This window comes from Canis lupus, chromosome 1 (genome assembly GCF_011100685.1).
Source record: "Canis lupus familiaris isolate Mischka breed German Shepherd chromosome 1, alternate assembly UU_Cfam_GSD_1.0, whole genome shotgun sequence".
NCBI classification, from domain to species: Eukaryota; Metazoa; Chordata; class Mammalia; order Carnivora; family Canidae; genus Canis; species Canis lupus.
Window position 1 is genome coordinate 101,408,054 of NC_049222.1, and position 25,357 is coordinate 101,433,410.

The 25,357-nt window shown below is 46.4% G+C and overlaps 1 protein-coding gene across 1 annotated transcript in view; it reads right to left on the reverse strand.

Moving 5' to 3' along the window:
* Positions 1–25,357, reverse strand: part of LOC106558942 (zinc finger protein 773-like) — an 87,418-nt gene that overhangs the window by 30,768 nt on the left and 31,293 nt on the right. Inside the window, 2 exon segments of the mRNA XM_038527588.1 lie at positions 22,445–23,573; positions 24,414–24,540. Of these exon segments, the coding sequence (XP_038383516.1) occupies positions 22,445–23,573; positions 24,414–24,540 (1,256 nt within the window).

Sequence of the window (25,357 nt, forward strand, 5' to 3'; positions counted from 1 at the left end):
GCGCCAAACCGCTGCGCCACCCAGGGATCCCCTAACAGGAGGTTTTGAATCTTGATAGAAGCTACTCTGTGGATTTCCCAATATTAGTTGAGGATTTTTCCCAGAGAGGATGGTAGCTGTTACAATAGGAACAAATGCTCAGTATCTCCAGAGTCTGCTATAGTGCTGTCAGAGACAGAATAAAAGATGTCAAATGGTCATTAAATTCCCTTGGTTGGCTATTTTGATTACCACTGTAAAATTCTAGAGTTATTACCCCTTTTTGGGAGAAAGCCTGGCATGATACTTTTATAAGAGAACTCAGCCCAATAAAATGAATAGGGGCAGAATAACTAAGGAAAAATGGGTGAGAGTAGCTCTCCAAGGACCTAGACAAAAGGGAGTAGGTACAGACACAGGAACCTGTTGAAGTGTGTTAGAGACCCCCACTATTTGAACTACTCTAGTACTCTGGAACAGAGGCAGCTTTACAGCAGTGGGGGGTTAAACACTGAGAGTGTAGCTTTGGTATCAAAGACAGAGATTCGGGGATCCTTGGGTGGCGCAGCGGTTTGGCGCCTGCCTTTGGCCCAGGGCGCGATCTTGGAGACCGGATCGAATCCCACGTCGGGCTCCCGGTGCATGGAGCCTGCTTCTCCCTCTGCCTGTGTCTCTGCCTCTCTCTCTCTCTCTCTCTGTGACTATCATAAATAAATAAAAATTTAAAAAAAAGGAATATTAAAAAAAAAAACAGAGATTCATTCCCAACTGTCTTGACTGTCCAGTGAAACGACGACGCTGAGAGGGCTTCAGAAACTGCAGTAGAGGGAGCCAAGGATGACGGCCCGCAGGTCACAGCAGGAACTGCGTCCTGGCAGCGCTGGCCGCTCCTGAGCGAATCCGCGTCTCCCCTCAGTTCCTCCAGACGCGCATTTTCTTGAATTCCCTTGAAAGCCCCACCTCAGCCACAGACTCAATAATTAAAGAAATAGCCTGTTTTGGGGAAAGAAAAAAAAAGTTTCTCTAAGCTGTTTTAAGAAGGAGGATTGGGAAGAGCCCCTGAAGTTTCTCATACCTTCGTCATTGGGAATTAGGAAGACACTAGAAAGGCTGGCAAAGGACTGAATGCACCTGGAACACTCAAATTTATAACAATCTTTTTTTTTTTTTTCCAGTACCCTGGCTTTTTGCAAAAATAGCAACTAGAAAGGCTTTTGTTTTGTTCACGGACTGTCATTTGTGAGAATCGAAAATTGAGAATTTTAGTGGTCTTTCTTTTAGGCGACTCATCTGGGATGTGGGTGAGCTGGTTTGCCATATTAACTAAATCTGGAGTGGGAAGTTTCTCATTCCATCCTGGTCCTTTTAACTAAAAGAGAAAGATCCTTGTTCAGGCCATTAATAAACAGAGTCAGATGCTACCCAGGTGGATTATTCAACATCTAAAGGTAGACCAGAATAGTCTTTTTTTTTTTAAGGTATTCATTCATTCATTCATTCATTCATTCATTGGAAACAAAGAGAGAGAGGCAGAGACATAGGCAGAGGGAGAAGCTCCCCTGCGGGGAGCCTGATGTGGGATTGGACCTCAGGACCCCAAAAATCATGCCCGAACCAAAGGCAGAGGCTCAACCACTGAGCCACCCAGGTGTCCCTAACCAGAATATTCTTGAGACAATTTTGTGTTGATTGTAATTGTCATGATCACAATCCTTGATTACAAATCTTTTATCAGCTTTCTGTGTGCAAGCCTGAATTTTGTTGCCACATGTCTGCAGACAAAGAAGATGAGACAGAAGGGAAAAAGAGGCCTCAAGCCATTTTGACTTATTTTAATTGTTTGCTTCAGTGAATTTAGAAATAGTATTTTACAAAGAGACAAACTTAGAACACTAAAAACAACTGGAAGCCTTGAGATAACCATTTAAAATAGGCATCCCATTTAGAGTTTTTTATTTTAGGAACTGCAGCTTTCTAATTGAATTTTGAGTAAAATAAGTAAGCTTGGGGAGATCAAAACTTCCTCATAATGGCCACGGAAGCTCCAAATTACTTTTGATTAAGTTAGTCTACTTACTCATAAATGCACGATCATAGTTTTTAAACATAAAACTAGAGTCCCAGTTGGGAGGGGTGCTCTCAAAAGCATTTTGATGACTGGGATCCCACTTCTTAGAGGTTCTTCTGGAACAGTCTGGTTCTAGAAGGAATCTGATTGAAGGCTACAGTACCTACAGGTACAGTAGTAAAATCCGATCCTGAACAGGAGTTGAACTGAAGGCTGGCACCGTTTCAACCAGAATAATCTGATTCACAAGAAAAACTGGGACTGAAGTCCTACACAGTTCAAAAGGGCACAGTTCCTAAAGGAGCAGTCTAGTTCCAAAAAAGAGTCATACCAAAAGCTAGTTCCTATAGTAACATTCTTATTCCAAACATGACTTGGACTGAAGTCAACACAGTCCCATCAAAAATGGTTGAATTCTAAAAAAGGAGTTGCACCAACGATCAAACAAGTATTCTCAGAGATAATTTTTTAAAAGACAAGGTCTTAAAACAGATCCTGGGGATCCCTGGGTGGCGCAGCGGTTTAGCGCCTGCCTTTGGCCCGGGGCGTGATCCTGGAGACCCGGGATCGAATCCCACGTCGGGCTCCCGGTGCATGGAGCCTGCTTCTCCCTCTGCCTGTGTCTCTGCCTCTCTCTCTCTCACTGTGTGCCTATCATAAAAAAAAAAAAAAATAAAAAACAAAAACAAAAAAAAAACAGATCCTGAATAAGTCCCAGAGGGCTCAGACACAAAGCATGGAGCTTAAAATCCAGAAGAAAATTTACTGGCAAACCCCAGGGTTGGTGAGAAAGCAATGAGAACAATCAGCTGTGTGGGTACCAGCACATTTGTTCACCAGCCTCAGAGTTGTTGGGAGTCTTCTCTGGATCCCAGTTTGGTGCAACAACTAACCTTAACTTTAAAAATAAAACTGCCACTTATTTAACCAAAAAAGGGGGGGGGGGGTGTCATTTGGGAATAGCTGAGAACTGCAATCCAGGGCAAGCAAGCTTCAGCAAAACCATAAGCAAGTCCAGAGAAGAAAGGTGAGGAATGCTCTTGTATAGAGGAAAAGGGAATTTGAGAAGGCTGTTATAAACTAGAAGTCCACTGGAGAAAACTGGGTAAGTATGGTGGCTTCTCAGTGATTGAGCTGTCACTATCATTGGCCAGGCTGTTACCAGGAGAGGAAGAAATTGAACTTCCTCCTGGGGATAGTGAAGTAGTATTGGCTTGCAAGGTCCTCTTTTCCCATTGGGTCTGCAATGGACAACTAGTACCAGGCATGAGAGCTCCCCATGCTGTGCTCCTGACTCCATCCTAAATGAGGTTTCCTTTTTGTGAATTTTCACACCTTATACTGATAATATCTATACCTCTTTTTCTTGATCAAAAGTTTATCAGTTTTATTATCTTCTTAAAGTAATTGGTTACACTGATTTTTTCCCAATTTGATTTTTTTTCCCCTACCGTTGCCTTTTTCTTTATTTCTCTCTCTCTCTTTAAATCTCTATACCCAACACGGGACTGGAGCTCACAACTTTGAGACCAAGTCCATACTCTTCTGACTGAGCCAGCCAAGCACTCTGCCTTTTACTTTTATTAGATTTCATTTATTTTGCTACTTTTAAACATGGAAGCTGAGATCCTTTGATCTTTGATTTGAAATCTTTTTCCCCCTAGTATAGATGCTTAATACCAAAAGTGGTTCTGTAAGAACTGCTTTAGTTGCCTCCCATAGAAGGCATGCTTTTTTCATTTTAATTTAAAATATTTTCCAGTTTCCTTTCAAATTCCTTCTTTCACACCTAGCTCATTTTAGAAGTATATTATTATATCAAACATTTGGAATTTTCCTTATCTTTCTTGTCATTTATTTCTTATTTAATTCTATTGCATTCAGACTATATACTTTATGGCTTGAATTATTTATGTTTATTGAGATTTTCTTTATGGCTCAGAATATGGGCTGTCTTGTATTTCATGTTAACTTGAATGTTATTGTATTGTTTAGTGAAGGGTTCCACAATTGTCAACTAGGTTAAGATTGTTGATAATGTCTGTTTTCTGTGTCCTTACTAATTTTGGGGTGGGGGTGGGGTCCATCAACCTCTCTTTGAAGATTATTGACATCCCTGAATATAAAAGTGGATTTGTTGAGTGCCTGGTGGCTCAGTCAGTTGAGCATCTGACTCTTCTAGTTGAACAGCCACTATTCCATTCTTTATATTAGTCTTCAAATTATTTCATCTTACCCTTTTTGGTGTTTATTTTTTTTACCCAGCCTTTGGTGGTTTCCTACATGCATATACAAATTAGTACTCAGCCAAATATTTGAGGATGCCCCAGTGTATGACCCTGAAGTTTTCTCTCTCCTGCAGTGCGCACTATGGATTCCAGACACTTTGGCAGACCCAGATTCCAAACTCTGTGTCCTTAACTTAGAGTGACTTTGGGGTTGGCCTGCAGTTCCCATCCTTGCATTAGGTTGCTTGACTAATGTCCTGTGTATTGAGAATCAGTTTAACAAACTTTGTTAATTTTTTTTAAGTTTTTCAAAAAACTTCTGAACCCTCAAAGAAGATAGCTTGAATAAATTAGTAAAATTGAAACACCTCCAGACACAACAGGAAAAAGACAAAGAAACAGCATATTACAAATATAAGCAAGGAAAGGAGGTATAGCACTAGATATCTTTGAAAAATATAATGGATAATGGGTACTTATTTTAAACAGCTCTTTCCCAATAAATGGAAATTTGGAGGACAAAAGTTCTTTGAAAGATACCAACTTACCAGTCCCACTCAAGAAGAAATAGATAATCTGAAAATCCTTGTACATTAAAAATATTTAATTAGGGGCACTTGGGTGGCTCAGTGGTTGAACGCCTGCCTTTGGCTCAGGTGGTGGCCCCCTGGGATTGAGTCCTGGATCAGGCTCCCCGAAGGGAGCCTGCTACTCCCTCTGCCTATGTCTCTGCCTCTCTCTGTGTGTGTCTCTCATGAATAAATAAATAAAATCTTTTTTAAAAATTTAGTATCCAGGCTTCTAGTAATGCAAATCTGTGTATAAGTGTAAGAAACCTTCTTGCTAAAAACTTAGGCCAAGATGGCTTTGCCAATGAATCCTACCAAATATTTAATGAAGAAATAAAGATTCTATCGAACTCTTTTTTTTAAAGATAATATATGGAACACTTCCCAACTAATTTTATAAAGCCAATTTTGTTCTGATTGCAAAACCAGGTAATGATATGAAAAGAAAATTCCAGATCAATATATGAACATAGATGCGTATGTGTGTGCACGCACACACACACACACACAAATCCTTAAAATTTTAGGAAATTGGATTCCTGAAACTGTCATAATCTATTGATATTTACCAGTAATGTAAAGTTGTTTTAACAATTTAGATTATATTAAATGAATGTATATTAGCTAGAAAGTGTAGTATAATTAAAAGCACACCTGCATTTTGTCCCAGGTTCCTGGCAGAGAGCTTTAAAAATCTTGTAATTCCTGGAGTGATAGGAATCTTTCTTATGCTAACAGGTGACTAATGGTAGGCTACTAGAAAGTTTCAGGATGGAAACTTGTTACCAGAAAGACCAACTCTGTGACTAGAAGTTTGAAACTTTGAGTCCGACAGACCTTCCCCTAGAAAGGGAAATGAGTCCAGTCATGTGGCCATGATCTAATCAATCATGCCTGTATAACAGGACCCCAGTCAGAACTCTGGACACCTAGGCTTGGTGGAGCTCCTGGTTGGTGAACACAGTGATGTGCAGGAGAGTGCTGTGGCTTGACTCCCTAGGGAAAGGTCATAGCAGCTTCACAGCCAGGACCTGCCCAGACTTTGCCCTATGCATCCTTTCTATTTTGCTGTTCCAGAGTTATATTATTTACAACAAAACTGGGGCCATAGGTATACCACTTTTAGTTAGTTCTATGAGTCATTCTAGTAAGTTATTGAACTTGAAGGGATTGTAGGGACCCCTGGAATTATAGCCAATAGGTCAGATGTATAGGTGGCCCCTGACACTTGCCACTTTTGTTTGAGATGGGGGCTTTCTTGTGGAGGACTAAGCCCTTAAAGATGTTGGAGATCGTTGCTAACTCTGGGTAGTCGGTGTCAGAGAATTGGTGTCAGAATCAATTTCCTTAACTTGATTTAGGGCATCTATTAAAAGCCTAAAGCTAGGGGCACCTAGACGGCTCAGTCGGTTAAGTGTCTGACTCTTGATTTTGGCTCAGGTCATGATCTCAGGGTTGTGAAATCAAACTCCACACAAGGCTCTGTCCTCAGTATAGAGTCTACTTGAGATTCTCTCCCTCTGCCCCTCATGCCCCATGCTCATGCTCTCTCGCTCTCTAAAATAAAGAAAATCTTAAAATAAAAACCAATCCCAAAGTTAACATGATGAAAGTCTGAATGCTTTCCCTCTAATATTAGGAATAAGCAGGGATATCCACTCTCACAACTTCTATATGGTATTGCACTGAAGATCTATGCCCATGACATAAGAAAATTAAAGGAAATAAATGGTTCACAAATTGTAAAGGAAGAACCAGAAGAGTCATTATTCACAGATGAATGCTTATCTATTTAGAAAATCCTTAGATACATGCTTAAAAAGTTAATAAATTCAATGAGTTAATCAAAGTCCCAGGATAAAAGGTCAATAAACAATGAATGTGCAGATATTGAAAAACTATACCCCTTCCAATACCATTAAAATATGAAATATATAGGAAGAAATACATTTAACAAAATACATTCCAGAACTATAAGGCAAATTTACAAGACATTACTGAGGCATACCACGTTTCTGAATCTAAAGATTTAATATTTTAATTTTCTCTCTCCTAATTTTAAACATTCACAGAACTACCAAATTTTCACTGTTTGTTTCTTGATGGAACTGGACAAAATTCATATGAAAACCCAAAGGACCTAAAATATCCAAAATAATTTGGAAAGAACAATAATTTTAAAAGAGTTTACCTGATTTTATGATTACTATAGAGCGGGGCAGCCTGGTGGCTCAGTGGTTTGGCGCCACCTTCAGCCAAGGGTGTGATCCTGGAGACCTGGGATCGAGTCCCATGTCAGCTCCCTGTGTGGAGCCTGCTACTCCCTCTGCCTGCGTCTCTGGTTCTCTCTCTCTCTCTGTGTCTGTCATGAGGAAATAAATAAAATCTTTTTTTAAAAGAAGGTTACTATAGAGCTATAGTAATCAAACGTATAATATTGATGAAAGGATAGAGAATCCAAAATAGACCCATACATGTGTTGTCAATTTATTCCCCACAAAATTGCCAAAGTATTTCAAGCCTGAAATGATGTTTTCAAAAAACTGCTCTAAAGTTATGACATGGGATCCCTGGGTGGCGCAGCGGTTTGGCGCCTGCCTTTGGCCCAGGGCGTGATCCTGGAGACCCGGGATCGAATCCCACATTGGGCTCCCGGTGCATGGAGCCTGCTTCTCCCTCTCCCTCTGCCTATGTCTCTGCCTCTCTCTCTCTCTCTATCTGTGACTATCATAAATAAAAAAATAAATAAAAAATAAATAAAATAAATAAAGTTATGACATGCATATGAAAAATAAAAATCTTTTTTTTTTTAAAGATTTTATTTATTTATTCATGATAGTTACACAGAGAGAGACAGAGAGGCAGAGACACAGGTAAAGGGAGAAGCAGGCTCCATGCAGGGAGCCCGACGTGGGATTCGATCCTGGGTCTCCAGGATCGTGCCCCGGGCCAAAGGCAGGCGCCAAACCGCTGCGCCACCCAGGGATCCCGAAAAATAAAAATCTTAAAACATCTCAAGTCATTTACTAATTAAATTGAAATGGATCATAAACCTGAATGTCTAAGATAAAATATATACATGTCATATGAAATAGTATATAAGGAGCACTCTTTGAATGTGGGCTAGACAAAGACTTTTTCACAATAAACATAAAAATCAAACCCAAAGAAGATAATAAGTTGGGAATTTATCAAAATTTTAAAACTTTACTATTAAAAAGACACATTTAATAAAGTTAAAACTGCAAGCTTTAGCCTGGTGAAAAATGTTTTAAAGTATATTGATAAAATAAGTGGTATCCAGAATTGTAAAATAACCTTTACAACAGTAATTAGAAAAACAACCCAACGTGACAAGAAAAAGGACAAATTTGAAATCATATTTCACCAAAGAAGATACCTAAATGATAAGCATGTGTGAATATGTTCAACATCATTAACCATCAGAGGATTACAAATTAAAACCATAGTGAGCTAACTAGAATTTAAATAAAAATTTGAGATTAACCACCACCACCCCGAAAACAACAACAAAACAACCATAGTGAAACACAAGTACACACTCATTGAGGTAGCTAAATTCAAAGACTGACAAGTGAAGTTGTGAGACAGAACTCCCATACATTGCTGGTGAGAATGCAGAATGTTTTAAAACCCAATTTACAGAGGCGCCTGGGTGGCTCAGTCAATGAAGCATCCAACTCTTGCTTTCAGCTCAGGTCATGATATTAGTATTGTGAGATCGAGCCCTGTGTCAGGCTCTGCCCTCAGCACAAAGTCTGCTTTGGATTCTTTCTCTCCTTCTCCCTCTGCTCCTTCCCATGCTTGTGTACCCACTCTCTCTCTCTCCCTCAAATAAATAAATAAATCTAATACAACCCCACTCTACAAAACTCAGTGGTTCTTTCTATGAAACTAAACATGCTCTTATCATGTGACACAGCCATCTCACTTGTAGGGTATGTCCCTAGTGTCTGTCCATAGAAATACTTGTATTTGAATGTTCATAGCAACAGCAATATTACTGATAAAAGACAATGGCTAGGAACAAAATAACAACAACAAAATTCTGCAAGTACCTATTCATAGGTAAATGGGTAATATATTAGTTTGCTATGGCAGTCATGACAAGATACCACAGACTGGGTAGCGTAAAGGACAAATTTATTTTCTCATAGTTCTGGAGGCTGGAAGTCTAAGATCAAGATGCCGGCAAGGGGGAGTTTCCCCTGGGGCCTCTCTCTGTGAATTATAGTTGGCTGTCCTCTTGCTTACTCTTCACATGGTCATCCCTCTGTGCTTATACACCCTTATGTCAGTGTGTGTCCTAATCACTTGTAAGGTACCAGTTAGATTGGATGAATGCCCACCCTGGTGGCCTTATTTTAACTTAATTACCTCTTTAAAGGCCCTATCTCCCAATACACTTAAATTCTGAGACACTGGGGTGTGTTTCAACATATGAATGTGGGGAAACACAACTCAGCCCTGTAATGAGAAAATAGTTGTTGTGAGTTGCTGCCCAGGCAGTTTACAGAATGACAACTCTGCTTACAATCAGGGTAGACATGTAGCTAAGGACATGAGCTTAGGATTCCTGTCACAAGTCCTGCTTTGCTTTTCCTGGGGCATCTGTTAAAATAACTGCTCAGAGTTGAGCCTCAAAAACTAGTGACTGCTGCCCCAACCACCTTTAAGTAATAAGTGCTTGCTAACCTGCTTTCTTTCTCCTGCTCATTGTGATCTGGGACAGAGGACTGCCTTTCCCCTGACTCACTGTATCCCCACGGAGGGATTTGTAAATAATAAACCTTGTGACTTTACTTCTTTTATGTGAATGCACTGAAACTACACCTTCAATCAAAATGACTGTGGGGAGGGGCACATGGGTTGCTCAGTTGGTTAAGTGTCTGCCTTAGCGTTTGGCTCAGGTCATGATCCCAGGGTCCTGGAATGGAGCCCCACATGGGCTCTCTGCTCAGCGGGGAGTCTGCTTCTCCCTCTCCCTCTGCTTGTGCTCTATCAATCAAATAAATAAATAAAATCATTAAAAAAATAACCGTAGGTTTCCACTTCCCTAACATGGAGGCTCTGATGCTGAGGGAGCTACCTGCCAAACTCATGTGGGTGTGCCCCCTCATTCAGCAGGTCATAATCTCTATATTCTTAACACACCAGCCCTAGGTTTCCCAACACAGCCCCATCTTTTATTTACTGTCGGCTATCTTCTCTATGCCTTACACCTAAATGTTTATCTTCCCACTTTTACTATGAAGAATACTGAGGTTTAGGCAGAAGTGACCAAATGACATTTCTATTTGAAGCACAACTAACAGCTCATGGCACCCTCCACCCCCAAATTATCAGCAGAGCTTAGAAGGGTCTGAATTCCTCTCTCTCTCTCCCCAGAATCAAAGGTCTCAGACATTAGGGAACACTACCTTTGCTCACCTGTGCTGGGACCCCAAGATCTGATTCTTCTCTCCCTCGTGAACTCTGGGTGTGCTGAGAGCAGCATAATTATTTCATTGCATCTATGTGTGTTGTCATGTATATTTATAATGATCTGCTCCCTCCCTGTGCAAGGATATGTCCCATAGCTCTATATCATCCATGTCCACCCACTCTCCAGAACAGGGTTCTTAGTGTGTGAAGAAAGGACAGGGATCTTATGAGACTCTTACTCATAGCAGCATGGCCACAGCAGACCTCTCTCTATGACCCCATACATGAAGACTAGACTGGAAGAACTGGATGATGAGGGACTAACCCCTAGTGCATCATTCCCCCAACAGGATGCACCTGACTCCTGCTTCCGGCAGTCTGGTGCCCAGGTCTCTATGATATTAGAAATGATGCCAGAGACTGGGTGTTTTTGGGCCCTGAGACCTCAGCCACTAGTCAGTGCCAGGCTCAGTGACTTCCCTGAGGGAACGGATTTAAGGATGAGTCACAGTAAAGTATAGCAGAAGCAGCTTTATTGCAAAGCAAATGTACACACTTGAAGAGGCAGGGAGTGCAGTCACAGACACAAGATCTGATCACCAGGTACATGTGGGGCTCTGATCTTTATGGAAAGTTATAATAGAGGGGTGGAAAATTCATGTAGGGTTCTGGAAATAGGCGGGGACTTCCAAGAACTCTGCATATTATCACACTTGTTCTAGGCCAGACAACGCGCATGCGCAGTCTGAGTTTTCTCTTGGGCATACTCCTTATGTGAAGGTCTACTAGGAGTCCTCTAGCGGCCCCCCGCCCAGTGGAAGGGTCATTCTGGGGTCATTTGCAGACTAACTGGGTCTTTGCGTGCATGTGCCATGTAGGCTTTGTAACAGCAGGATGCTTCAGCCCTGAGAAACCAGAGCTATCACAGGATTTATTCGGTAGTCACAAACACCCTCAGGTGTCAGACTTAGTTATCCATGTTTTGATCTACAATTACCAAGCGTTTCCTTATTCTTCTTGCCTCAGAAAGAATAACCCTGTGCTTTGAGCCAAGAGTGGATTCTCTGACTCTCATGGACTCGAAGGCTCAACTAAATGCACAGCCACAGCTACCGCCAAAACATACTTCCAGAGAGGAAGTAAAAGAGGTTAGAGTCCTCAGAAGGCCACTGGCTTTCCTAAAGAATATAAGAACTGTACAAGCTATCCTAAAAACAGAAATTTGGAGAAAATTTTGAAACTTTTTCACTGAGAGATATGTGTGCAATAACAGTATTGGATAAAACACACAAAAAAAGGTTCTTGCCAAGCTTAGCAACACAAACTATGTATGTCATCATATAAAAGGCTCCCAGAAGGGCTCAAAATGAAGATATGATTTTATTTGAAATTTTAAAAATATTCTATTAATTTATTAGGGAGAGAGAGCACACTAGAGAGAGAGCACAAGAGAGGGATAGCAAGAATAGGGGCAGAGAGAAAGGGAGAAGCAGACTCCCCAGTGAGGAGAGAGCCCAATGCAGGGCTTGATTCCACAACCTGGGATCCTCACCCAAGCTGAAGGCAGACGCTTAACCAACTGAATCATCCAGGCACCCCCAAGGTACGGTTTTAGTATCCTTTTAGACAATACCTTTTTTAAACTAAAGGTCACATTGATTATTTTGTAAAGCTTTGAAATTAGCTCCAGAGGCGATCCAAAGGAGGAATTTCAAAACATCCAACTGATAAAGTATCTTGAGAATAAGTCTATGGTGGTAACTGTGAAACCCACACAGAGTTCATAGAGAGCTCATGCATAATGGTTTGCCTGTGAACATTCCAGGCAATTTAAAACACTTCACAAAAACTTTCATAAAGTTAAGCAATGAGATTTCTTCTCCATATGTGTTTTCCTGAGTGAACTGGGAACTTTACTCAGCTACATGTGTTTTATTGTGTTTGTTGTAGCTGTTGTAATTTGACGCCTAGAAAATTCTGAGGTAGACTTAGAAACAGTTGGCTACTCAGGAGGAAAGCACCTGAGGAACACCAGAAGACAAGAGAATTAGGACTTGGCTGGCATGGCACACCTGATTATTCCCTCCCCTGATTATTTCCCTTCAGGGAAAATGCAAATCACCTGAACAATGGCTAATAATTCACCAAAATGGCCCTTCCCCTCCCCCAACCACCCTTGGTCCACTATCCCTGAAACTGACTCAGTGCATGCTGAACCCTCCTCCAATAAAGCCTATAGCTTCCCCTGACTCCACCCCTGCCCTCTGCACACTGTGCTCCTTAGCAGGCATTTCCAAGTTTAAGTTTTCAGGCACTGCAGCTTGAGTTGATTTGCTCCCATCACATGTCCTTGAAGGCTTACATTCAGTATTTAAACCTGTATGAGTCTCCACACTGTGCCAAGGTGTGCACCCAGTTCCCCATTCTGACCACCATCAATGCATCATCAAACCTGCAGGAATGGGGCTAGGATGGGGAAGAGGTGTGATTGTTCTCTCCAAGCCAGGTTGAAATCACCTTGTCACACTCAGTCCATGGAGATAGTTTGATGTGTGTGTGTATGCACACACCAGGCTTTTGGGTGTACCTATGCCATGCCAGTCTCATAAGTCTCCCTGCAGTATTTGTACATCTGTGTCCTCATACCTGCTAGGGTGGGTCAGCACCTCCCTCTGTTCTCACAAGTCCCTGGTGCAAGCTGTATCTACCCCGTTGTGTGTCTCATGTCCGTTGCACATCTTTTCTGTCATGGGCATGGTAAAATGCATGTGTGTGCATAGTCCTGTTGAGGGGTGTCAGCATGCTTCACTCATCATACAGTGTCCCTAGGATGTATGTGTAGGGGTTTGCATGTTCCTCTGAGATGTCATAATCTCACACTTGTCACACTTCCTGTATCTCCACGAGTGTCACCATCGCACAACTGTCCCCCTGGAGTAGACCCACACCACCCATCTCACCGATATGAAGAAATATGGAGGAAGGTGTGGAGGTGTGAAAGCAAATCAAGAATAAAAAAAGAATTCTCTTCAGTGCCAAAAAAGGAGAATTTCCTCCAATCTTTCGTTAGAGCACTTCCCTTGGGAAACATATGCCAAACCTTTTGAAAAGCTAAATAAACCTCCTGACAGTTTCACAGAGGCGCTCCAACATCTGTGCCTCAGGTAGTGCTCCCTCGCCGTCCCGCGGTGATGATCCGTCCCGCTGACGTTCGCGCGGTTCTCGGGCGCCATCTGGTGGGGGCCGCGCTTAGACTTTCCTCCCTCCGGAGCGCGGACGAAATCGACGAGGGACGGGATTCGGTCGCGACACGCGACGCAGGGTTCCAGGAGGCCGGCGGCGCTGGCCGGATCCTCCCGGTCTCGCCGGCGCGTCGTCGCCATCCATTCGCTGGAGATTGGATGCGCAGTTCCACCGGGCTGCAGCTGCGGTGAAGAACGGACTTGTGGGGCCGCAGGGACCTCGACCAGCCCCGGCTTGCGGGTCCTCCGCCCGCAGGAACTGGCTGCGATACCGCGGGGGAACGGGAGAGGGAGCCCTGCACCCAGGGCCGGCGGGGACCCTGCCGGGAGACCGGGGTAAGTTGCCAAGGGCCCGGCTGCGGTTCCTCGTGGGGTCCGGTGGTTGGGGACTCCTCTGCGGAAGTTCTTCCAGGTCCCAACGGGTAGGCGTGCATGGACGGCCACACCCCACACGGCTGGGGAGAGGGCAGGCCTTGGCGGTGCACGTACCCGCGTCGGTTCCAGGCGGTTACGCTCGGTTTTCCGAGGTTTGTTTTGATCCAGAAGTGAAGACGGTCACGGGGTGTGCAGGGTGGCCAGGCTGAGGGACCAGGGCCGCCCGCGGCTCTGCGTGGGGTCGGGGAGTTGGGGGTGCCTCTGCGGTTCTCCTCAGGCCCCAATCTGGAAGCGGGGACTCGCAGGCATCCCGCGAGGGAAGGGGATCACCTAAGCTTTCCAGGTCGGTGGTACCTCCGTGGGACTCACGCTCCCATCCAGGACCCCAGTGGATGGGCCCCAACTACACGGGCAGCTGGGAAGAAGGTCTGCAACCTCTATAGCGTGGGGGGTCTGTGCCTATGCTCCAGGGTCAACCAGATGGCCGCAGGAGCCCTGGAGCTGTGAAGATTGGGTCTTGCTGGGGACCAGTGGTTGACCTACGGTTACAAGAAACCCATGGAATCCGTGAGTCAGCTCCATCTCCGAACAGAGTAAAAAAATTTTTTTTTCACGTGAAATTGACACTTTTTGTGGCTGTGTAGCCGGGGTCAGGGGTCTCGGCAGCTAGCAAAAGAAGCTAGATCTCAGATCGCGTGTGGGAGCTTTGAGGCTTGATTTTGTTCCTGTTTGAGCTGTTCGCCTGAGTCATCCGTGAGCTCAGGCCTCCCAAACGTGGTGCAGGAGGTTGGGGGTGATGTCCTGCTGCAGGTACTTGGTTGCCTTCGCAAACCTGCTCTGCCATCCCTCATGGTTCAGGGCTGTCAGGTGACCGTCTCCAGACTACCGATCTTTTCTCGACGACACAGGGCTGGGGGCCAAAACAGGCCCAGGACGCTTGTCTCTGCTGGGCACCCTTCAGGTTCCTGGAGCCCGCCGCGGTGGGGAGCGCCTCTTCCGCACTAAGCCCAGCTCCAGGCGGAGGGGAGACGAATATTGGAATATCTGCCGCCTGGGACACTCTTCCCCTTTCCCCGCCGGGGTAGGGGCGGTGCGGGGCCCAGCCAGCCTCGCTCTACTCTCGGCCACACTCGGGTCAGGGCCTCGTACCAGCAGATACTTCCCTTCGTTTCCTGGTTATCTCCGCGGTGGAGACGCCAACCTGCCGCCCTGTGTGCTCCCCGAGGTCCACTACCAGGTGCCCGTTCACAGTGGCCCCTCAACCACTTGTTCTCCCGTGCCTCTGAGCGGGAATTGAGTGGGTGAGGAAGATGCGCCATTCCCATGTGGGGTGGGCACCTCGCTTGGCTGCCCCGGTGGCAAGCCGGAGGCGACGATGTGGGGTTCGACAGCCTTGTTCCGGAGTTTTACCGCTTCTGGGAATAGAATCTGAGCAGCGAACGGATGAGCTCCCAAGGCAGCACAGTTCCTCAGCAGCTGAAGGGCCCCAGTGCGCTCACCGGCAACAGGGAGTCCCCAGCCCGTGCGTCTGGACATCTCTGCCGCCCTGCCCGGCCCTGACCTGGGGGGATGCGCAGAGACCATTTCCCCCAACTTTCAGGGCCCTGACACCCTTGCGGCCACCACCCCCATGCCGAGTACCACTTGGGGGCACGCCGTTGCGAGTGGGCAAAGGCCTTTTCCCGCCGTTGACCCCACAGGGCCCTCGGTGGGGGCCGAGCACAGCTTTCCCTGTCGTGAACTGTGAAGCCGCCTCCAAGGCCGGGCATGGCCTGCGGAAGCTGGACCAGCAAGGACCGTGCGTACCGGTCTCCTTTCCGGGGCCCTAAGTCTGTCTCCAGCACCCTGACCCCTGCTCTTGGCTGCTCCTGGCCCCTGACCTGGCGGGATGGCTAGTGAGCCCGGCTCGGGCCACCTCGCTGGGGGTGCTTCCCGGACACAGTCCCAGAGCGGAGCTCCGGGTGGCCCCACAGCGGGGCCACCAGGCAGGGAAGGAGGGTGCCGAGGCCGACGTGCGCCCCAGGTATCCCCGGATTGCTTCAGCGGCTGCCGTTGAGGCGGGCGTGCGCCCCAGGCATCCGCGGACAGCTCCCGCGGCTGTTGTTCAGACCACGTTGGCCTGAGCACAACCGAATTGGAGGTTCTTCCTCCGCCTTCTCGGTGTGTGCACCCGTTCCTCTGAGTCTTCCTGTGCGTTTCCTGCCCGTCAGCGCTGACTCTCCGTCTGCCAAAGGACCCGCGTGTACCCCGCCTGCTCCCGCAGCCAGCCCTGGCGCGCGGATGTCACCCTGGTCTCCCCCCACCCCCCACCAGCTGGTAGCATCCAGGGTGCGGTTGGCATGATGTGGGCCCCGCGCTGCGGGCGAGGTGCACGTGGTCGGGAGAGCTCTCCAGGGCACGGTGGCGGCTGGGGGAAGGGCTGAGCCTCCAGACGTGCAGGGGTCACAAAGGCCAATGTGGGTGTTCTTGGTGCCCAGAGCCCCCACCCCTTCGTACTAGGCCCTTTTAGGTTCTGAAACTCTCGAGTGCCCAGTGGCCGACTTACAGCCGCGGTGCTGCCAATCCGCGGGTGTGGCTCAAGGCCCCTTGTCCCCTCACCGCCCTGTCCCTCCCGCCTCGCTGCCCACCTGAGGCCGCGGTCCAGGGCATCTTACCCTGCCCCCCGAGGCTCCCTCCGTGTCGGTCTACTGTCAGCTCGACAGTGGCGATGTGTGGGCGGCAAGGACGCTTCTCTCACCGCTCCTTCTGCTGAGGGAACGCGGGTGGAGTCCTGTCCACCCATCCTGGTTCGAGGGCCCGGCGCTCCTGGGACTGGACCGTGGGCTGACCTTCGTCCGTGCGAGATGCTGGCCTCGACGGGATCGCCCGGCACCCCATGCTTGGCTTCTGCGCTGCGGTCCAGGCAGCTTCGGGGGAGGAGGGTGTGCTGGTGCTCAGTAAAGGCGCAAGAAACCCCAATCTCGTTCTACTGGTTGCTTGTCTCTCCCCCGGAAAAGAGCCTCTTCTAGGGCTAAGCTGAAGCAGATCCCTCCGGGGTGCACACTAATCAGAACAGCCTGATCAGCCACCCCAAGTGCTGTGTTCCTCTGGTTTTGGTGATGGGACCTCAGGGTGGGTGCTCGGCCCTGGGCAGCAGTAACCCATCTGAATGAACATCTGTCCTATTGCAGGTCGTGGTAGTTCTCGTGACTCTGGAGGCGGCGATGGTGGACCAGGGGATAGAGCCCCAGAAACGGCCACCATGCCCGAGGGCCGCAGCTGGGGCTTACGTACCCTGCTCCCTGCCGCAGACCTGGGGGGACGTCGTGCAGGACATTTGAAGGGCCCTGTACTGAGAGCGAGGCCGCTTTAGTTCCTTCAGCCTCCGGGTGAGGGTGGGGCCAGTAGCCACAGGGATGCCGCCCTGGGCGCGCCTGCGATGCAGGAGGACCAGCTCCGAGGTGGCCTTGCGGGGGCAGAGGGAGCCGCTGCCGTCCCCACCCCTCACCCCTGTGCGTCCCCTAGGCCGATTTTCTCGCTGCCCTCCTCACCCCCAGCTCCCTAAGACACTTTCCAGGCCGGCCCTGCACCTCACAGCCGGTGCTTGTAGACGGTGGGACCCGACTGTGGTCAAGAGGGTTTGCTGAGAACGGCAGTACCATCCTCGCTCTGCCCTGGATAATCTCCTGGGACAAGGCGACGGTGACCCCGTGACCCACCCAGGCACCTGCTGGAAGAACCAGCTCTCTGCGCTTCGGGGCGTGCATGGCTACAAAGCTGGACCCGAAGCAGGGTCAGCATCAGGAGGTAGCATGTGGCTGGCGCTCTGGTAGGGCAACCTCAGGGTTGGTAGTGGGGGCATCTCGGAGCCGAGCCCTGGGCAGCACCTGAAGGTCTCCTCAGGGCGATGGGAGGAACACGGGTCTGAGAAGGGTATGCTGGAGGGTTCACGGGGAGGCGGGGGTCACCTATAAGTCCCTGCCCCCACTGCCCTCCCCACCTTGTGCTGCAGCCGGCAGCCACTTTGTGCCCAACGCCTCTGGCATCCCCCCCAAAAAACCCATCAAAGGTCCCACCTTTGTTTTCTGTCCCTGCGCTGAGATCGTCCCCACTTGCAGGTGTTTTGTGGTGCGTCTGCTTGCGGGGGGGCTCCCTTCACCCCTGTAGTTCTTGGTCTCCAGCCATCTGCCGGGATCCTCCCAGAGGCTCTCTCCCCACTCTCCAAGCCTTGGGACCCCGGTGGCCCTCCTCGAGATGGTTGACTGAAAAGTTACTGCTTGAGAATAGACCTGTAGGTTGATAGGCTTTGTTAGGGGGTTGGCTGTTAAATGAGCTTGCTTTTTCTGCATTTATGATCTCTAGTGTATGTTGTGTTGCAGTACTGTTTATAATAAAGTGGTTTTCTTTTTACTACTAGTGTTGAGTTTTTCATTGGCGGGGGTACCCTCAATGGTTTTAGCACTACCAACATTTATTCAAGGGAGTTGAAATAAGCAAAATTTAGAATGTGGAATAGGCATTGTAATAGGTTCAATGACTGTAGTTAACTTCAAATTAGAATAGCCAAGCCTTTTTGAAAGGTTAAGATTTGAGACACATCTTACATGTTGTGATGGAACATTTTTTCTATATCCTGATTTTGGAATGAATTAAGACTTTAAAAACCTGCTAAGACCAATGGTGTTGCAGGCTGTTTCACCGGCTCTGAAGATGTGTATCCTTGTCCCTTGACCACATTTGAGAGTCAATAACTTTAAGGAGCAAAACTCTGCAAAGGTGGCTCTCAGCCTTTACCACCATCTTCCTGGAAACCTCCATGCTAGGAGAGCCAAGCAGAGGAAGGAAATGCACAGGCTGAAGCATAAAAGATTGAGGGGGAGAGCTAAGTTAAGTTGCTAGCAGGTGACACCCCTACTACCCCAGGACCATAAACCAAGGAAAGCCACAGGCCAGGGCCATTGGTAACAATTGCTGGGAGTGCAGACCTTATGTTCTAGAGCTTTGATTAGAGCAGCCATTGGCATCTGGTTGCAGCAAGACCTGCCCTTTTGCTCTCAAAGCCAAAACCATCCCTTTTGGTCCTTTGCTGTGTGGACCTGAGACTTTTGGGACAAATTCTGCTTTCATTTATGGCTGATTGTAACATGTCTACAAATAAATTCTCCTTTCTGTCTAGTGGACGGGGGGGGGAGGGGGGGGGACGGGACACTTAGCAAATGTAACTTTTGAGATTACCGTTGATATTTAGGTGTTTTCCCAGTGTGATATAAATCCCAGGAAGGAGGGGGAGGACTACTCTACAAAGGAGTTTAAAGGTGGTGACTGGAAATGAAGGTGCTCAACTGCTGACTTTGATGAACATGAGGGGAAGTGATCTTGAGCCAAGGAGCCAGAAGGAAGGTGGCAGCTCTGGAGGAAAGGTGTAAAGGATGAGGATTTGACCCTAAAACCTGTGCCTCTATAGATGCCTGGACTTTAATGTTATCCTCTACATGACCACATTCCTCTGAGCCCTAGAACCAGTTAAGAGGAACAGGTGTATGTTTTATACCACAAAACTGTGGTAATCAGTTTCAGTAGCCATAAAGAAGTTAAAAGTTTATACTTGTTTTTGGTGTCAAATTACATGAGAAATGCATTTTGAAAAAAAATGTACTTCATTTTTAAAGAATTCAAGGATGTTACTACATAAATTGGGTGCATGTGAGATAGAATAATGGTAGGTAAAAAGGATGAAAGAGGGAGGAGGAGTTTCAGAATCATTCCTTTCCATTTTGCACGTAGAACATGAAAATCACCTATGAATGGAAAATTAGGCTATAGGTCTCAAGGATTTTTAAAACAGAAAATGTTCATTTTAGAAGTGTATGTGTCAAAACTTACCCACATTTCAGGGGCAGTTTCTATTTAAATTTTAGTGGAAAACTTTTTTTTTTACTTTTTTTATTTATTTATGATAGTCAGAGAGAGAGAGAGAGGCAGAGACATAGGCAGAGGGAGAAGCAGGCTCCATGTACCAGGAGCCTGATGTAGGATTCGATCCCAGGTCTCCAGGATCGTGCCCTGGGCCAAAGGCAGGCGCCAAACCGCTGCACCACCCAGCGATCCCTAGTGAAAAACTTCTATTTTAAGACACAGATCAATTTTGTTCTAGAATACCCAAGATCACTCCTCAGGTTCAGTGATTCACTAGAAAACTGTTTGGATAGTTAGTTAAACTGTTTGGATAAGGACTATTCAGCATAGGGAAAGAAGGGCAGAAGCTGGAAGAGATCTCCCTGGTGTCTCTCACGCAATCAGGAAACTGTAGTGACAATACCCATGAAGTTTGGCCAGCACAAAAAAAAAAATCTCTCTGGGTTTTTTCTGTGTGTGTGTGGGAGTTGTGTGTGTGGGAGTTGTCTTGTGGGCAAGGAGTCCCTCTGGGCTTGGCTTTAGTCTCCTCAGCTGCTCCAGAGGTCAAGCTGACAGGCCTTAAGCTCCCCACTATCCATAAATCATATTAATGAGCACACACTATTGGGTATGGGTGGTCCAAGACCCCAAGTAGTTTAGCAAAGGTATTTGTTTATCTGCAGGTAAAATGTTCCCAAAGGCTCAGGGGTTAGCTCCCAGGACTAAGGCCAAGTTAAGTGCTTAAACCTTCCTTTGGAAGGTGGAGAGGTCAGGAGAACTTAAATGGTAATATTTTTAAAAGTCGTCCCTTCGCATCATTGAGTGAATTTTACTATTCCCTATGTTGTGTAGCAGTAGCTGGCTGAAAATAGACCATTTTACTGTCCTTTCTTCTCAAGGCACATTTTGGTTGGCAACTTTCATACTCACAGCTGCAAATGCTGGAAATTAGTTAAGATAAAAACAATGGTTGGATTACTCCTCATTTTTAGCACCAGGAACTAAAGTTTAAAGTGTATGTGGCCCATCATACTGTTAACAGCACAAACAACTGGAATAGTTATTAGATTCCTTTTTTTTTTTTTTTTCTTTAGCAGCACTCAAAACAACTGGAATTGGCAAATATTTATGTGAGGAAGAGGTACAGGAAGCAAACTGAATTGTTAGGGGAAATACACCATTCATGGTAAGATACCACTACACACCTTTTAAGCACACCTTTTAAAACCACTAACACCAAAAAGACTTGAACAAATATGATCATATTTCAATTGGCGAGAACAGTAGAAGAACTGGAGCAACCATTAGCACCTTAAAGACTCGGGCACTGCACTGCTAGGTGTATTAAACACACATTTTTCATTTCAGCAGTTAAAAAAAAAGGTCCCACTATTCAATGCTGATTGTCACTATTAGTTATGGTCTGTTAATTCGGTTCCCTTTTAAGAGCCAACTTAAGACTAGTAGCCATATTAATAGTAATTGCCTGGGAGTCCAGACAGGTCAGAAGATTAACACACTTTATGGAGAAGTCTGATGGTTTCATGTCAGCACATGTTAAAATTGACCAGTACTAGCTGCTGCACTTTTTTAAATGCGTACCAATTTTAAGTGACCTTACAAAATACATTTTTTCACATAAAAATCTGAACCTTTTTGGAAAGTAGGAATTTGGCAACCCTAGGTTCTATAGCTCCACCCCTATCATGAGGGGGAGCTCTGCTGCACTAGCTTGGCAAGCAATGCCACTGGAGTACAGGTCAACTGTGGAGCCAAGTCTCCACTGCTCATAAAAGTCACATGCCTGCTGCCTTCATAGGTCTGAACTTCTAATTCTGTTTGTAACTCCCTCTCCCCCCACCTTTAACTGTAGAGCGAGGAGCCCTGGTCACACAACAGTTAGCTATAAAGGGCTCCAGAATTTCTGCAACGACCTTACTGTAAGCCAGCTGTGATGACTGGAAATGTTTGTGTAGGCATCACAGACCCTCCAGTTTGCTGGTTTTCCACACTCTTTATTTCACTCAGTGTTTTTGTACTTGAATATGGTTCCTGCCTGGAATCAGAGATACTGGCCTACCAAACATGGCTCTTTTTTGAGGCCTGGGGGCATTATGTGACCTCCAATGTGAAAAAGAGAAGCTAATCCAAAAAATACATGATTCTTAACAACTGTCCTCTCAGGGAGACTTCCAGACCCACAGAAAATGCTGACATCTGGATTACAGAATTGGTCACACAAAAAGGACTGCCCTGTAATCCATTCTAGGAGACCTTGGGCCACAATGTAAATTAGGCCAAAACTGTCTATTCTGTGCCATGATACTATATCCCCACCGAGGCATACAAAGTTGAGACATCCACAAAAAAACTTGCAGTGACAAATGTGGCAAGAGCCCTGGAAAGGTTAGAAAATATAACATAGCTCCCTACATGTTCAGATATGCAGTAGTGTTACTTTAAACACCCAGCTGGTTCTCTGCTATCTCCATATCATTCTAAATCCTTTCTCCGGGGTGAACTTTCTGGTGTCGAATGAGGTTAGACCTACGGCTAAAGGCTTTCCCACATTCAGTGCACTTGTAAGGTCTGGCTGGGCTGTGAAGTTTCTGGTGGTCAATCAGAGCAGATCTTTGGCTGAAGACTTTGCCACAGTGACTGCACTCATGAGGGTTTTGTGTGGCATGAACTTTCCGGTGCTGGGAAAGTTGTGTGCTCTGGCTAAAGAATTCTCCACATTCACTGCACTCATAGGGTTTTTCTCCAGTGTGAACTCTCTGGTGTTGAGTGAGGCCAAAGCTTTGGCTAAAGAGTTTCCCACATTCATTGCACTTGTAAGGCCTCACTCCAGTGTGAACTCTCTGGTGCTTGATGAGGGTGGAGCTCTGGCTAAAGAGTTTCCCACATTCACTACATTCATAAGGCTTTTCACCTGTGTGAATTCTCTGGTGTTTGATGAGGCTAGGACTTTGATTAAAGAATTTCCCACATTCACTGCACTCATAAGGCCTTGTTCCTGTGTGCACTCTCCGGTGTTTAATTAGGTTTGAGTTGGAGGTGAAGAATTTTCCACACTCACTACATTTATAAGGCCGTGCCCCTGTGTGAATTCTCTGATGTTCACTAAGGCTGGAACTTTGGCTAAAGAACTTCCCACAATCACTGCATTCATAAGGCCTTTCTCCAGTGTGAATTCGCTGGTGCCGAACAAGTGTGGGTTTGTTACTGAAGGCTTTACCACATTCATTGCACTCATAAGGCCTTTCTCCAGTGTGGACTCTCCGGTGCTGAACAAGTATATGTTTGTAGCTGAAGGTTTTCCCACACTCACTGCACTCATAAGGCCTCTCTCCAGTGTGGACTCTCTGATGCTGAGCAAGTCTGTATTTTCGGCAGAAGGCTTTCCCACATTCGCTGCACTTATAGTGTTTTTGTCCGTTGTGAAAGGGCTCTGCACAGCTGGTGTTCTTAGGTAGTGTCCCCTGGCTATGAATGAGCTGGTGCTGGAGAAGGCCTGAGCGATCAGGGAAGGGCTTCCTCGACATGTGGGCTATGCAGCTCTTCACGTTCCTTCTGAAAGATTTCTCTCCATTGTCCTGCTTCTGGCACTGGTGAAGCTTCCCCTGTGTCCCGCACAGTTTCTGGCCAGGGTTTGCTTCCAGGCTCTCAGCTGGATGTAAGTCACCTTCTGAATCCAGGACACATGTCTCCTGGGTAGAATTTATCTGTGACTCTCCTACAGAAATATTCTGCTCAGAAAGTGCCTCCTCATCCTCTGTTCTCTGCCCACAACCTGAAAGCAGAGAAGAGTCAGGAGTTTTGGTAGAAGAAGACCACAAATGTGTGTCTGAAATCCCAAGAATAATGCCAGGGGATTGGGACAAAAGGAGCTTGGCGGAATGGGGTAGTTTGAAGGAGAAGGCTGGGTCACAGAACAGGGAGGACTCAGCAGGCAAAAGTCACATGGATGGAGTGTGGCATGGGGAGGAGAGGCGGAGTCCACAACTCACTTCTTACGAAATGTGTTCTTGCCAGGACTTTGGCTACCAGTGTTCAAGTATTATTTTAAGGGCATGGACACATTTAGTGCAGGCCAATATTGGAGAGCATAGCAGAAGGAGCGATAATTGGTGGAGGACCCAAAGAAGGACAGAAGACAGGGGAGGGATATATACACTCAGGTCTCTTCTGAATGGAAAAGTAACAAGTGGGCAAAGTATCAAGAAAGAGGAGGAGCCTCTGACCTTGGCATCAAACAGTGTAGAGCCCAGGCCATGTCATGTTCCTGACAGGATTCCCAGCTATACATCACATCTTCCCCCATTGGGGGTCATATCAACTTTGTCATGTATGCAGTGTTCTAGCTCCAACTGGACAACATGGGATTTAGAAGATGCAAGCCTTTAAGGGAAAGACAGGCCAGCTAAGAGGGCAGCACCAAGGCAACCAACCCCAAAACAACCTCAGGAAACAAAAGTAGCATGGAAACCTTTACTGAAAGAACTTCAGAACGGGGAGGATTGGAGCTATTTGTGAAAAGAGCTGTAGTATATATGCCCCAGCCTCGGCACCCAGAAAGAGGAGGAAAGACAGATCAGCCCAGGGAACTGGGGCTGGTGTGAGGGGGCCTTACCCAATGATGCAAAAAGTGCAAAGACCTCTAGCATCACATCACGGTACAGGTGTCTCTGAGCCTCATCAAGAAGCCTCCATTCCTCCTGGGAAAAGTACACAGCCACATCCTCAAAGGTCAAAGAGCCCTGTGATGATGAGGACAGTTGTGTCCATAAGCAGCCTCTTCTGCAGGACCCTGTAAACTACCCTAAACCCCAGCCCACATTCACTCACTTTCCTGCTCATCATCTTCCTTTGTTCTCCAACTTAAGCAGTATCAACAAAGAGGCAAGTGCTCAGACAGATGCCTTCTGAGCTCTGGGCCTGAGATGCAGGATCCCCATCCCTTTCCTCAAGACATCTAAGAGTCCCAAGAATCATGCCTCCCAGACAACCATGTTGGGCCTAGCATTCTCTTAAATTTCTACTCATTGGATCATACCTCCATCATACAGCAAGCATCTGATCCCCATCACTACTTGGCCCATGATACTGACTTTTGTCTGTGTGTGAAATCTAGGAAATGCTTCAAGTGCAATAGATCCCAACTTCCAATGGCCTCCAGCCCTGCACAGAAGGGGCTTCACCTGACCTTGTTCTTGGCTTAGACCACATGCAGATCTAAATACCCTTGGTCACATTCCACTTCTATATTGCACATTATGTCTTTTTGCCAGTTCACCAGGTACAACCTATGTCCCAATAACACACTTTATGTAAGCTAATCTGATGACCTCCTGACAGAACCACCACAAAAGCCTGGTTGGCTGAGTGCACAGAAGAGTGAGTAAAGACCAGTGTGACTTTACCAACTCACCTCCATTATTGCTGTGGTCTCACGATTACTCCCATGAAAATCTGGCTACCTGTCGGAGTTTCCTCTCCCCATACCTCATGCTACATTCCTGCTAATTCTATTCTGGCTTGTCTATCTTTGTGCCATCTATCCTCTGCAGCTCTCCT